Consider the following 16,449-nt stretch of genomic DNA (forward strand, 5'->3'; position numbering starts at 1 on the left):
GTCAGGTCGAGATGAGGAGGGATCAGTTGTTCCGAAACCGGTCCTGCTCTTTCTAGTGAAGTCAGGTCCAGCTCTTTTCTCTCTGGGCCAAAACCTTCCTGGATAGATGCTGCCAGACTTCGTGAAGCTCTTTCCAGAGAATCCCTCTCTGTCTTCAGTGAAATGGAATGGTCAACGGAATCCGCATCTTCCTTCTTTTCCTCATCCATCAAAGGTGGGGAGACTGAAGAGTCATGCGTTGGAGTTACCGTTTCCTGTGAATCAGGCTCAAATTCTCCCTTCGCTGCTCCCAGGAAGGCAGTGGCAGATGCATCAGGTGGAAGAAAGGAAGCCTTCCTTTCCCGGGGTATTGCTTCAGGGCCTGGCTGTTGCAGCACTGACTGTGGAGGGCCGAGCTCTGTTTCTTGTTCTGCTGTGTCATTACTTGTATAAGAGGAGGCTGTGTGCATGGTGGCAGATGCAGCCTTGAGGGGAGAATCAATGTCAATCTTCTTTTGATCTTCCTGACGCAATAAAGAGGTCAGGGACTTTGATCCTTTGGAGAGGGCACCTCTCCAAGGTGAAGAAAGCTCTTTTTCTCTATCATCTTCTATGCTTTGGGCTACTAATTTGCCTGTTTTGAAAACTATGTTAGAATCATGATTGCCCAAATCTGGCTCTAGAGTAATGGATGCATCTTTTCCCTTCCTATAATGTATTTCTTTAATTACGTAACCCTTTGGCAATGTTCCATAAAATTGTAGAGGAATTAATTCTTCTTTAACTGAATTAAACATCTTAATCTTGTATTGCACCGTTCCTATGTAGACTGGCCTCAACACCAATGGCTTGTGCTCTTTGTATATCGCCCCAGTAATAGGAGGGGTACTGGAGGCGGTCTTCTTTTTTCTCGTTTTATCATAAATGCCAGTAGATGACTTCTCTTTCTGGCTGTTTAGTATCTGGCTTTCTGAAATTAAAGGATTATCTTTTCTGTTTGCTGGAACATCTTGGGATTCCAAAGAATTTCTTTTTTTGTTGCCTTTCCGACGCAATGATGGTGAGCCATGCTTTGACTTAGATGTTCTTCTCCGAACTTTTTTAACTTCATCCACAATAAAGGAAACATTCCCTGGAGGAGAATTCACAGTTGACCCTTCCCGACTACACACACCAGAAGTCTGACTTTCTTCTGAGGCCCAAGGAGTGGAAGACCTGCTTGAATTGGTCTCCCAGGTTATTCCACTATCTTCCCGTTGAACTGTCACCATGGAAAAGGAAGGGTCTGATATGATACACGTCTGCTTGGTCTTGCCCTCTTCATCTTGGTCTGATAACCTAGAGTAAATAATAACATTAAAAATAACATTTTATTAATTACATATTATAATAAGTAAATATCATATTTTTACTAGGTAAAGAATTAATGTGAAGTTACAATATACAGATAAATATTGCCATCCACATCAACAATAGGGAAGTATCCAAAATAAACTTTAAAAATTGAAGTCAGGATACCAAATACAATAACACATCTTAGGCTGGAATGAATCAATATCCTGCAAACTCACAGAAAAGCTCAGGTTAAATTCACCAACTTGAGGCTAGCCCCGTGGCATATTGGTTAAGTTTGGCATGCTCCACTTTGGCAGCCCAGGTTCACAGGTTTGAATCCCAGGCATGGACCTATACCACTTGTCAGCCATGCTATGGCAGAGACCCACATACAAAATAGAGGAAGACTGGCACAGGTGTTAGCTCGGGGGAAATCTTCCTCAGCAAAAAAATAAATAAATAAATAAATTCGCCACCTTCCCTTATTAGGATTGCCCCCTGACCACTCGAGGCTCACCCAGTCACTAGGCTGCCTCTCTAGTCCCAGGACCTTCATAATGGCTCTTGCATCTGTGCCCTGTTACTACTACCACCCTCCTGACCTAGTTTTTTTTATCACATCACCCCTGGATTATTTCATTAGCTTCCTAACTGGTCATCTGGTATCACATTTACCTCCTACCCTCCCCTACCCTCAACTCATCCTGCCATCTTTCCAGACCAGCTTTACCAAAAATTTTCATCATGCCTCTCCATGCTCAAAAATCTTGGTAAATTCCTCATACCTGTAGAAAAAAAGGTTCAGAATACTTAGCTCTCTGCTCCCTAGCTGACCTTATTTCAAAGTACCCACTTCTACCCTACCCCGACGTGGCACATTGCTACTTTATATAATTCATTGTCCAGTAAATATACCATGGGGACTCTGAGTCAGGGCCATGAAGGGAAAACAGGTCCCTGAATATAGAGACATCACTAAAACCATCAGCCTACGTGCTGCACTTTCCTCATCCGTAAACCAGGGATCATAATAGAACCTACCCCACGGGGTTGCTGTGAGGATTAAATTAGTTAATACACATGAAATTCTTAGGAAAAGTGCCTGGCGTCTAGTTAGCGCTCAATAAACACTATCTGTAATCAGGCCTTCCATGCACTCCTTGGACTAAGATCAAGGGAGCCTGCGCGTGGTAATTCTCAACTGCTAGCGGTGTTTGAAAAGTGGTCTCCTTGGACTGCTCTCATATCCCCTGCAGAGACGGCTGGCTTTGGCTGCCCCTTCAGTTGCAGCAGGGCCCTTGTCTCAGACTCTGCAGCACTCTTCTCTGGAATTTTCTTATCCCTTCTTCTCCCCTGTGCCCACACTGTTCCCCCATTTACAATTCATATCCCCCACCTTACTCCACCTTTTCTGAATCTAAACTCTGTCTACTCTTCAAGGCTTAGTTTAAAGCCTCCGCAGCTACCATTCCTGACCAATTCGCAGTGCTACTTGCCATCACTTCATAAACATTGAGTTTAAGATGAAAACTCCACGCGCTAAGCCCTTCTGAGAACATGGCTACATTGAGATAAATACAAACAACTGACTGCCTTATACCTTTCCTCCAACAACAAAAACAAAACCAAAAAACTGTCTATGCCAGAAAGCCACTAAGCCTAAGTATTAAATTAAGGCACTTTTTAAAAACACACATAGTTAGAATTTAGGTCCCTTACTAATAATTTTTTTATCATCAGTTAATGCTTATATCAGTGGTTCTTAATTCTGGACTCATTTTAGAATCACCAGTAGGGACCTTTTAAAAATACTGATGCCATCCCATACCCCTCCCCACAGAGACTCTGATTTAATTGTACTAGGGTAGGGTCTGAGCGTTGCTGTTTTTACGTTTTAAAAGCTTCCAGGTGACTCCAATATGCAGCCAGAGTGGGAAATCATTGCCTAAACAAATCCAGCTAGGAAACTGAAATGGTACCTGCTTTTCTTGCTTACTCTGAACTTAGTTTGTTAGGTTAAGCTGAGAGCCAAAACCATAAAATCCTTGCAGGTACATCCTACTCATCTTTCTTAAACTTCAGAGTTTCCCCAGCAGTCCGTTGCAGAGGGCTTCTGGATTGCTGAGATCTGATCTTAGCTCTTCCCTCAGCCAGGTGGAGCCTGGGGCAGCGAGGACCCATGGGCCACTGGCCTTCAATAGCAAGCAGCCTCATCCATTCACCCCAGAGTGCCATAAATAATATCACTTCCTACACATGCCATGAGGGAAAAGGGCTGGAAAGCAGTGGGAAGAACTAGTTTCTCCATTTCCCCGGCAACTCTGCTCTCACCTATTCGCTTTGGTATTAAACTACTGATCTTAATTAGGAATTAATACCCTACCCTGCTTCTGGACTGAATCTTATTTTAAAATGTCTTTTCAGGCTCTTTTACATACCTAATTAAAGTTATTCCTCAGAATTTTCTATTTCTTCTACCACTTCTCCCTTCTGTTTAACTTAACAGAAGCAGGATGAAATTAAAAATTAAGGTTATGACATGCATTTTGGAAGTCAGCATTTTGAATGCCCACGATTATAGTAATATTACAAAAGCAATTATAAATTCAATTTAGAGTTAATTATTGATTGTAAATTCAATGTACTCAACCAGAGAAGTCTTCGTTACTAGCTAGGATGAGTTCATGAGAGCTTAGCAGAATGCCCAAAGGGTGACCCTAAAAAGATAGAGCCCTGCTGAGGTGGGTCACTCCATCGTTTGCTTACTGCTTCACTCATTTATTTCTCCATTTAATAAACTTTCACTGAGTTTAAATACTAGGAATACAAATATCAAGACCAAGAATCTTCTCTCAAGAAATTCAAATTCTAATAGGCAGACAGAACCAAACATTTTAATAGTGTGATAAGTACGATTACAGAAGATGGGAAAGATACAGCAAGAACATAAAGAAGGGAAAACCTCACAGAGGGAAGATCCTTGAGTTGGATTTTGAGGAAGAAATACAAGTTTGACAAATGGATGAGGAGCGGAGGTGGTGTGAGGATGGGGAGGTCATTCCAGGAAAATGCCACAGGATATGCAAAATGTATATATGAATAAATCAGCCTGGCTCACTGAGAAACCCAAAGTATTTTGGGATGTCTGGATTATCAGAGAGAAGCAAAGGAACAGAAGAGTGACATAGCCAAAAGGAATCAGAGATGACTATATTAGCATGTGTAAAACCATAGCCTAAGTATTCACATTACACCCTAAAGAAAAAGTCTAAAGAAACAGTCTAAAGAAACAAGCCCTAAACAGAAACGATCCCTCTAAACAGAAACAGTCTAAAGAAATAATCCCTTTCTAGAAGAGAAATGGTCCCCAGAGAGTTCAGAAATGTATTTCTTACCCAGGAACACAAGTATTCTCATCTATGCAAAGATGTATACATCAGCTTTTCATAGTTAATAGATATTGGCTATGAACATCATCTCATTCATTCTCTTTTGATTCTCACAGAGTAACCTTCTGATTATTACTGTGCTTTCCATGTAGATATATCTATGGGGGTGAGGAGAAACACAGCTTGATGACCTGGATAGTTCACTTCTTTCCACTTTCAGAGTTGGGCAAGGAGAAGGTTCAGCAGGTCTGAGTTAGATCAAAGAAAGAATAGACTGATATCAGACCTGAGTGCCAAACACTTCTGCTTCCTTTTGAGGATAATCTTTATCTGATTAAGGAAGTTTTCTTCTATTTCTATTTGCTAAGAGGTTTTTTAATAATGAATGAATGTTAAAATTTCATTTATCAATTTTTACACAACCATGGAGATGGTCATACCCTTTATTCTGTTAATGTGGTCAATTACAATGACTTCCAGATGTCAAACCAACTTTGAACTCCCGATATGACTTCAATGTGGTTCTGATAAATTATACTTTTAATATAATGGATTTTGTTAACTAATACTTTGTTTAGGAATTTTGCTCTTGTATTCATGAATAATTGGCCTGTAATCTCCTTTCTGAAAATGTGCTTGTCAGGTTTTCGTATCAAGATTGTGCTGCCTCAAAGAACAAATTGGGAAGCGTTCTCTCCCTCACTATCTCTGGAAGAATTTGTGGAAGACTATCATTTCTGCCTTGAATGTTTAATAGACTTCATCGGTGAAGTCATCTGGACCTGGAGTCTTCTTTGTGCTCAGGTTTTTAATCAGCAATTTAATTTATTTAATAGTTATGCAACTACTTGGAATCTCAATTTCTTTTTGTGTCAGTTGTGGTATGTTGTGTTTTTCTAAGAATTGACCTATTTAACCTAAATTTTTAAAAAATCATTGAATTAAATTTGTTCATAATATCCTTTCAGGATCTTTTACATTTTTGTAAGATCTAAAATTTTATCCATTTTTTCATTCCTGATATTATTTGTGTCTTCTCCTTTTTTTCTTTATAAGTATTTTCAGAGGTTATCATTTGCTATTCGTTTCAAATGAAGTTTGGCTTTATTGATGTTTCCTATCTCATAAATATCTCCTTTCTATTATTTCCTTTCTTCAACTTTGAGTTTAATTTGCAATTATTTTTCTACCTTCTTGAGACACATTCTTACATCATTAATTTCCACCTTTCTCCTCTCCTAATACTTGAGTTTAAGGCTATGCATTTCTCTTTAAGCAAAGATTTAGATGTATCACACAGAAGTTCGTATACAGTATTTTCATTAGTATTAATCTCAAAATATTTTTGAACTTCCATTGTGATTTCTTATCTGACCCAGAGATTATTTTAAAATGTATTTCTCAATTTCAAAATACATGGCAATTTCCTAGTCATCTTTTTGTTAGTGCTTTCTACTTTAATTGCATTGAGACCAGAGAATTTATTTTATGTTATATTTTGAAATTTGTTGAGACTTGTTTTATGGCTATATGGCTAAGTTTTCTTTTTTGAACATTTATGTGTTTTTGAAAAGAACATGTGTCCTGCAGTTTTTCAGCAGTGTTCTGTGTGTGTCAAGTAAGTCAGACTATTAGTTGCATTATTCAAATCTTCTTTATCTTTAGTGATATTTTTTTAACTGCTTGTTCCATCAGATACTGAGAGAGATCTGTTAAAATTTCATGTTATAATTATGAATATGTCTCCCTTTGTAGTTCTATTATATTTGATTTATATATTTGGAATCTATGTTATTAGGTTCAAGTAAATTTAGAATAGTTATATCTTTCTGGAAAATTTAACTTGTTTTTTATTTTTTGAGGAAGATTAGCCCTGAGCTAACTACTGCCAATCCTCTTTTTGCTGAGGAAGACTGGCCCTGAGCTAACATCTGTGCCCATCTTCCTCTACTTTATATGTGGGACGCCTACCACAGCATGGCTTTTGCCAAGCAGTGCCATGTCTGCACCCAGGATCCGAACTTGCGAACCCTGGGCCATCTATACAAAATTATTTTTGCCTAAGTACACTTTGATACTAATAAAGCTTTGCTTTGATATTAATAAAACTATACCAGCTTGTTTTTGGTTGTTTGCTTGATATATCTTTTTGCATTTTTACTTTTAGCCTTTCTGTATCCTCATATTTTAGCTCTGTCTCTTATAAGCAGCACAAAGATTTTTTAAATCAATTCTGACTATTTAAATGGAGCAATTAGTCCCTTTAAATTTAATATATATTATATAAAAACATATAAGTTTAAAACAATAATAAACAATATAACTTATCAAGTTTATTAATAATAAATTTAATATATGCTATATAAAAACATATATTATATAATTATATACATAACTTATATAAATATATATAAAATAATTATCATATATTTGGGGTTAAATCTTCTCTCTTATTATTTGCTTTCTATTTGTACTACCTATTCTATGCTACTTTTTCTCTCCTTTCTTGCCCTATTCTGGATTGAATATTTATTATTATTCCACTTTCCCCCTCTAGAGCTTGATAGTTGTATTTTACTTTTTTTTTTTTTTTTTTTTGGGTGAGGAAGATTCACCCTGAGCTAACATCTATGCCAATCTTCCTCTGTATGTGGGATGCCTCCACAGCATGGCTGATGAGTGGAGCAGGTCTGCACCTGGGATCCAAACCTATAACCCTGGGCCACCAAAGCAGAGTAGGTAGAACTTTAACCACTTGGCCATGGGGCTGGCCCCCTTACTATTCTTTTAGTTATTACCCTGATTACAACATGCATCCTTGATTCATTAATGTCTGGCAAAAATTGGTATTTTTATTTCTTCCGAGACAACATAAGAAACAAAAGTCACTTTAATTTCAACTTACATGCTATGGTAACTGTATATTTTAATTCTATAAATGTTTTTAAAATCTCATAGACATAATTTTATTATTGTCTTAAACTGTCAGTATTCATTTAGATTTACCTGGGTACTGAATCTTTCTATTGTGTTTCATTCCTTCCTGCATCTCCAACATTCCATCCAGAACCACTTTCCTCCTCCCTGAAGAATTAATTCCCTTTAGGATTTCCTTTACTATAAGTCTGCCCATGACAAATTCTCCCTACTTTTTAATTAAAAAGTCTTTTTACACCTCCATTCTTGAAGAACATTTTTTCAGGGTAAAAAATTCTAGATTGGCAGGTATTTTCTCTCAACACTTTTAAAATATCACTCCAATGTCTTCTATCTTCATTCTTTCACCGATAAATCACCTGTTAGTGTGAGGTTGCTTTTCTGAAGGTAATCTGGATTTTCCTCCCAACACTGCCCAGCTGTTTTTAGGATCTTGTTATCTTTAGTATTCAAAAGTTTTACTATCATGTGCTTAGGAATCTTATCCTGCTTAAGTTTGTACAGCTTCTTGAATCTGTACATTGATGTCTTTCATCATTTTTGAAAAATTCTCAACCACACTTTGTTCAAATATTGCTTCTGTCCCTTGTTGCTCTTCTCTTCTTCTGAGATTCCAATTTTCAGAAGTTAGAACTTCTCACGGTTTCCTCTGTGCTTCATTTGGATGTTCCTTCCAATCTATTATCAGTACACTAATTCTATCTCCAACTGTGTCTAATCTGCTACTAAAATCATCAAATGTGTTATCTTTTGGTATTGTATTTTTCAGTTCTAGAATTCCCTTTCTTATAATTGATTCCAGTTCTCTGACAAAGTGCTCAATCCTGTCTTTTGTTTCCATGTCCTCCTCTCCCCATAAATAAGTTAAGCATTACATAAGCACCGCCCCCCTCCAGGAGCCCTTCCCTTATAGAAGTCCATCTATGCCTTGAAGAAGTATGACTTTTTGTGGGAGCTTGAAGGATTTGTGTGCTCTGCTACTTCTCCATTTCTAAATTTCCACCAATAAACCCTAATTTATATTTGCATTGTGTGACATAGTAATGTGTATGTCCATGGCCCTTTGTATAGTGAGGTGGGAATGCATTAACCCCTGAATGATGTTCTGGTATGCTTGCTGGTAATATTCTTATGCTCCATTGTTGAATTCACATTATATTTTCTAAATTTAATTAATTAATTATTTATTTATTTGCTGAGGAAGGGTGCCCCTGAGCTAACATCTGTCACCAATCTTCCTTTTTTTGCTTGAGGAAGATTGGCCCTGAGCTAACATCTATGCCAATCTTCCTCTATTTTGTATGTGGGATGCCACCACAGCATGGCTTGATGAGCAGTGTGTAGGTCTGCATCCAGGATCTGAACCTGTGAACCCTGGGTCACCAGAGCTGAGCGTGTGAACTTAACCACTATGCCACGGGGCCGGCCCCTAAATTCATTTTTCTGTGAGTTGTATTAGTATAAATCAGTTCTGAAGAGATGAATTTCATTAAAGGTGCTGAAAAAAATTTAACTTGTGAAGTTCCAAAATAAAGGCTCAGGTCTTGGAATATGAACATGTCAAAAAATCCCTGTTTTTCTTGTTTAAGCAGCAATCAACCTCCCTAGATACACTCTCTCTCTCTTCATTTTACTTTAGCTGAAACAAAGACTAGTAACTTACTTTAAATTAAATTACTAATCATGAATGGAAAGAGACTTGAGGTTTTATAATATTCCTCATTTTATAAGTGAGGAAACAAAAGAAAGGAAATACATATATACCCAAATCAAAATTTTTAAAGAGGAAAATGGCTAGCCATCAAAGTGAAGCTACCAAAACAATAATTTCCCTTATTTAACCATCATCTTTGTTTGGAACTGATACTCTCATTTTTTACTTAAAGAAAAAAACTACACTTCTGAAGAAGTGAAACAGGTCCTCAAACTATTCTTATCTGAAGGCTAAGATCTGTAACTACTTATTTTGTTTCTATTGGGTTCAAAAGTTGTATTCTAGGAACTGGTAGTCCTTTCCTCTGACCAACAGTTGAAGTGACATTAAAGTTCGTTATAGGTCTATAACTATGAAAATACCTTAGATTTTCATGATGCCTTAATCTCCTCTCAAGCAATCACAGTGCACTAACAGGAAGTGTATCAAACAAAAGAAGGTAATGGGTAGGATTTTTTCCAGCTAAATCTGTTCAAGTGCATCAAGTATCAATTGATGTTAAAGAGCAATGAAGTCACATATGATCTTGATTATATGGCAAACTTTGAAAAACACGTTTTTAAAGCATAAAATGCCAAGCAAGCTTGTGATCTTTTAATACAAATTGTTAGTATTTTATGTGGGCCTTAAAAAAATGAACCAATATTTCTTAAAAACATAACCACTAATTCTACAATTAATATTTCACCAGGAATTAATTGCATACTCACATTCTTAGCAGAAAAGTAATCATATGCATTGCTGAACAAAAGTAATATAAAACAGCTTAAGGTTAAAAGGAGCTTATAAGCTACTAGGAAATTAAGAAAAAAACCCATGAAACCATGAATGAAAAAATGATTATACAACGTTATCATGCCCTAATATAAAGTGTTCGTTTTGTAGGAATCTAAAGACCACTCCAGTTCATTGTGGATGAGAAGAACAAGCATCTTATTTTCACAACGACCAGACATTTTATAAGCCTGGAGACTAGCGCACTCTACTATTTGAAACCCAGTTATCTTCTAGCTTTACCTTCCATCCTTCCCCTCCGTGAGCCCTGTGCTCCAGCCAAACACTGGCCTTACTTCTCATGCCTGTGCTTGCATCCTTCTCCTCACTTGGAGTGAATCATCTCTTTACATCCTAACTTTACACCCTTCAGAGACCAGCGCCTATCTCAACTTCGCCACGCAGCCATCACTGATTCTGTAAACCAAAAGGAATTTTTTTCCTCTGAACTTCTGGAATCTTAATGTAATTTTTTCCTGTGGCATTTGCCACCCTACATTGGTTATTTTTACATATATCATAGCTATTCTACAAGGCTGTAAACTACCCTGTGAGCAGGATCATGTCTTTTAGTGGTTCTTTTAAGGGCTCTGCTCTTACGAAGTCTTTCTAAAACATTCACCTTCGTTTTCAGAGGAACAACTCTTTTACTTTTACGCTCATATTTCATCAGCTTCAGTAATATTTAATTAAATCACATAATAACAATAACAAGTGCAAGTAGTATAAAAAAGTTTGGGAATAGTCACAGCAGACCCTTAGTAAAAATGCAACTCAAAATGATGAGCATCATTCGACAGTAGCCTGCTACAAGGAGTGGCTAGCTTGCTTTGGGCATTGGTCTGTTTTACAAAGAAAATGGGAGCTTTGATTACTCTAGCCAATTAAGTTTTGTGGAAAGTAGTTAAAAGAATTTATATTACTCTTCCTGTACATTTCTAGTTCCCATTCATTAGCGTTTACACCCATGAAATTTCTGTTTCAGATGAGTTTAGAAACTATAAGACTTCTTTGATCATCATTAACTTTCAACTTATTTCAAATTGAAGGCAAAAGTCAAGATTCATTTCAACAAGTATTTCCTGAGCTCCAGTTATGTAGTAGGCACTATGTTAGGAATGATTTTTTTACAGCAAGATAATCATTTGGTGCAAACTTTCTAAAAGATATTTACAGTTCACTTCAAGTTAGGCAATTTGATCTGAGTTCTCGATTCATGGTAGAAATATAATTTCCCCTTATTTTATTCTTCTGAAATCTAGGATGTATTGGATGTTGCTACTGGAGGCAGCATCACAGTGAAGCAAATTAGGTGCTTGCCTAAACCTTCGCTTGTACGAGATCATCATTAGACGCAACACAATCAACATTCTCCCAGCCTGGCTTGAGAACACTCAGCTGTGTGTGGATATTTTCCTGCTTTATCTATATAAGGGTGTATGAATAAATTATGCAATATAAAGACTCATATCTTTTTAGCTTTTTTAAAGGAGTTTTTTATCTGCAAAATCCCTTAAAATATATGATAGCAATTTATTTAAGATTATTAGTTGGAACACCAATTTCTCATTCCAGGTGTTTCTTTCCACGTGGAGGGGCATCTATTAGTGTAACTCTCCTTCCTGGGCTGGCTTCCCTCTATGATTCCTCCCCATTTTACTCTGTTCCTTGTGCTAAGTATACAGAACAGGTCCTCATGTGGAAAGGCTTGTAGTTCTTCAGAGAGCCTGTGACTGGGTATATAAATCTGTCTATTTCTGAGATTTGGTAGTAGGAAGTACATTGTTGTCCTATACCCAAGCCACATTCTCTGATATCATCAGCTTTATCAGTAATAAAGTTGACGTTTTGATCTCTATCTGCCATTCCTTTGATTTATCTATCCATTTGCTTATCTATCTATTTGTTTGTTCCACAACTTAGGTAGGGGAAAGAGGGTGTTATGTAATAATTCTACTTGCCAAAGCCCAATATAAGTAAATGACCACATGCATCTCAGTTGGTAAAGCCTAAAGGACATCAATTGACAGCAAGAACAGATACGATAGCTAACCCACGCACTTGTGAGTATCCACCATAAACTGATATGTGGACGGTCAGACCAAGAGAAATTCACCAGGCAGAACTCAGCAATGCCCTGATCACACATGGGTCTCCTTCACAAGCACACAGGCGTGAGCACGTCTTTGTCTGCACGAGCTTCCAGAATACAGAACTGCAATGGTTGACATGATGATTTCTAAGCAACATAGGCCAATTTTAAAAGTACATTACCCATGGTTAGTGATAAATAATATTATATCCATGGCAAAAAATGTCCGTGATCTGGAAAGAATAAGGGTTGACAATTTGAGTCAGATTATGCAAAAAGACAAAAGTTGGCATTCTTAAAGGCCTCAGGTTACGTTAGCCTAGGGCCATGCCAGCTCCAAGGCTGATTCTGCTACCCTCTGCGAGCAGATGGGAGGAAACCTGAATTCCAGCGCTTGCTCTGACACTTGCTCTGACCCACGGTCTGGTTTTCAGTATGTAAACAGAACAAAGTCCCTGTGCTCACGTTGCTTAAATTGTAGTAAGGGAAAGACAGAGAAGAAACAAAGCAAACGAAGAAACATTAGGTGGCGATAAGTGCTATGACGAAAACCAAATAGGGTATATGGGATGGAGGGCTATGGTTATGAGCTGGGAGGCTATCTTATACAGGGTGGCCCAGGAAGACCTCTCAATTAAATAGACATTTGGGCATTGAGGGAGTGAGAGAGTGAGCTTGCAAATATTAGGAGAAAGAGCAGAGTAAACAACAGTATTAAAGTTGCTGCGATGAGACTGCTTAGCAAACATAAACAGAAAGATGGGAATGTACCGGAGCAGAGCGAGGGAGAGAGAGAGATAGGAGATGAGGTGAGAAGGGCCACTGGGAGCCAGTGCACTTTGGCTTATAGGCCAGAGGAAGGCTTTGGATTTTACCCTGAAAGAGATGGTTATCCACGAAACTGTCCGCCCTGCCATATTCTAGTAGCTCAGAGATGGGCAGCTACTCAGGCTAAGCTGGTTGGAGCCCATGTACCCCTCTGCCCTACCCCAATCAGGGATTTGGATCTTAAGCAGAGTGACTGGAAGGCTGAAAACCCATGGCCTCCAGGCCAGATAATCAGTCCTTCTCGGTCCCTGGGCCCCACACAGCACTCCCCCAGTTCCTGCCTGCTTCTCCCATCTACCGTTCATTCTGTGAGTGTGAGCTCTTTAAAGTTCTTCTAAGAGATTCCATTTTCTCTTTGGTATAGAGAGAGTCGTTCCTTTGCTTGCTATTAGAGATGGCAAGCTTAACACCATGCTTATTTCTCTTCTTTCTGGGCTTACAGGTCATCCACTTTTCCCAGCCTCCCTTGAGTTAGGCGTGGCCAGATGGCAGCCAAGTGATGGCATTCTAGCAGACGGAAGTGAGCACTAGTAATGTAGCCCATCTCTAGGCGTAGATCATTACAATCTCCCCCACGTGGTCCTCTCTGTACTTTTTCCCATGCACAGCTTGAAGCACGGCAACTGTAAATGCCACATACTGAAGAGGGTGGAGCCACAACAGGTAAGGTGCCTCTGTCCCCCAGTCACTGCTTGGAGGATTGCTGCCCAACCGGGAATGCCTGCATTGGACTTTTAAGAGAGCTCGAGAGAAACTTGGATTATCCTAAGTCCCTGAGATTTGGTTTGTTGCAGCAGCCTCATGTTTTCTCACCTAATACAAACCCTAACTCACCTCTCAGTCATCATTAAACGTCTCATCCAACATTACACACCTGTGCTCCTGGGCAGAGAAAACACTTTTTTTGTTATACATAGTTGTTATATACATACATACATACATATATATATATATATATATACACACATTTGGAAGCATCTACAAAGTACTAACACATATGCCATAGAATTTTAATTTTGATTACACAAGTAAATGAAAGCATTCTTGTTGTAAAAAATTAATCTAACATTGATAAGCAAAATCTCCCTTAACTACCACAACCCCTATTCCAGTCCCATAACCAGAGAAAACTCAGTTAATCAATAACATTTTGCAAATTAAAAAATAAGACAAAAACTGAGCCTGGCACAATAAATAATAGAAATTCTGTTCTTAAATTCCAACAAGGACTCATAATGTGCAAAGTAATGGTAACACTAAGAGGAATAGCACAGTGCCTGCCTCCCAGGAACTTAGAGGCCAGCACAGAGCTATAGCTGCAAACAGATCATTATAATACAGTGTGACCCATGTGATAACAGGATGTGCAAAAGGCATCAGACGTGCATGTACAGAGAAGGAAATTTTTTAACTGTGGAGTGGATTTGTGCAGGCTGTGTAAATGCGCGTGTGAGAGGAAGAATCTGGAATATAATCACAGAGAATAAAAGGCCGAGGTAAGGTTTTGCAAGATAAAAATGAATTTTTCAGGAGGGCCAGGTTGGGGGGTGGTTGGCAGCAATTCAGGTAAAAGGAGCAACGTGTGCAAAAGGAGTGAGGTGTGAAACCATATGGTATGTCTGGGTGTGCTTTGGGGCACCTTCGAAAAAGTTTTTAATCTTCTTGAAGATCGAAAGACCCAGTGGCATATGTGTCAGTATTATGCAGATGCTTCCAAATGCTACTGTAACCTCCAAGCAGATTGGAAAACCCCAGGGCTTTCGACAGTCCTGATAATTAGTTAATGATGGGCTACACATATATTTGTTATTAACCGCTGACATAGCTTGAGTCATTGAGTGACTAAGACATGCATGACCATACAACCAGGACTAGACAAAGAAGTGATCCATTTGAAAGTACAAAATCAGTGCAAAATAGTGACTAGATTCCTTCTCTCCTACTCTCATCCCTCCCAAATCAAAGTATTCCATGTGGGCCACGTGCACAAACTTCTCCATTTACTTCAAGTAGGGAACGTCTGCCTAGTAGCTGGTAAAGGTGTCACACAACCCATCAGAACTCTGGAATTACAGGAACTGTTTATCTGCTCACATCTAAAAAGAATAATTTGGGTTTTTAAATGGGCAATCAATCTATAAATCCTTAGGGAGTATCTATCCATTTAGGGCCTGACCATGAGCTGGGGGCTATGACTCAATTAAATAAACTGCAGACAGATGTCTGAATCCACCCAAAGAAGTACAAAAACTCATGCACTAAATTCTCCACTATTATGGAAAACTATGGGCAAAAAAGATGACAGATCTAGAGAACCAAAATAAATGAACTACAGTGTCACAGGGTTGGTTCATAACTTAGCGCCTACTTCAGACCAAAACGTGAGCAGGTCAATTATTTGTGGTCTTGGGAGCTCCTCAATGGTGAGAGTTCCTCCATGGCACTATTGACATTTTGGGTTCCATAAATTCTTTGTTGTGAGGGGCTGTCCTGTGAGCCGAGGATGTTTAGTATCACCCCTGGCCTCTATCCACTGGATGCCAATTGTACCCCCACCCCCCACCCTCAGTTGTGACAAGCAAAAATCTCTTTAGAATTATACAGTTGAGAACCACTGGTATAGGTAGACCCAAGAGTGAGAAGAAAACCAGACAGTCAACCAACCACAGGCAACACTAATCCTGGCTGAGGATATAAGTGGAAAACCACGGAGGATAGGAACACTGGTGTTCTGGGATTCCCAGCTGAGGAGTTAAACACACGCTTAGCTCTTTAGCACTGGAGTTCTTCAACAGCTACTGAGTATTAGTGCAGAACAGAAACCATACCCCACCGGCCACTGCTGTCAAATTCCTGTGAAGGTTGAGTGGTGGTTGAGTGGTGGTTGCTAAGAGACAGAACACTTCGTCTTAATAGAATGTGTCAGGCTGGGATCTTCTTAAAATAAATCAGTGAGTCAGGGTAGACTTCTCCCCTGCTGTTCCACTGACTTTTTTTTTTTTTTTTTACTACAATTATCATTCTATAAAAGCGTGGAGGATGAGGGCTAATTAGTCCAAAAAGTAGGAGAAACCTGATCAGGCTTCTTCATTTCCTTAGTGACCCTCCAGCAATTTTTCTTAAGTTTGCACCAGAGAAACAGCCCTTAAATTGTGGCCATAAAAATAACAATAATACATTTAAAAAATAAAATCCAGCTCCTCTATTTGGTGGAATGAGGGTTTGACCATATGCCTAGTATATGGAGACATTTTTCTTTTTTCTGTTATTATTTAAAGGAAATAATAATAATAAAACACCCCAAGACCTCTCTCCAGCAGATGCTGCTGAGATGAGCAGGGACAGATGAAAACCGCCCAGCCCTGGAGCTTCCAGAGGGAGGACCTTCTGCCTGTCCCAGG

General features: G+C 38.7%; 1 protein-coding gene across 3 annotated transcripts in view; it reads right to left on the reverse strand.

The window, feature by feature from the left end:
* Window positions 1-16,449, reverse strand: part of CMYA5 (cardiomyopathy associated 5) — an 83,889-nt gene that overhangs the window by 50,638 nt on the left and 16,802 nt on the right. For all 3 annotated transcript variants that reach the window (XR_006889362.1, XM_046666390.1, XM_046666391.1), the window contains exon 2: window positions 44-1,317. Coding sequence is in view for 2 of the 3 variants with exons in the window: in XM_046666390.1 (XP_046522346.1) it covers window positions 44-1,317 (1,274 nt within the window). In the remaining variant the exon portion in view is untranslated. The remainder of the gene's footprint in view (window positions 1-43; window positions 1,318-16,449) is intronic.

The sequence above is a fragment of the Equus quagga genome, chromosome 7, assembly GCF_021613505.1.
Source record: "Equus quagga isolate Etosha38 chromosome 7, UCLA_HA_Equagga_1.0, whole genome shotgun sequence".
NCBI lineage: Eukaryota > Metazoa > Chordata > Mammalia > Perissodactyla > Equidae > Equus > Equus quagga.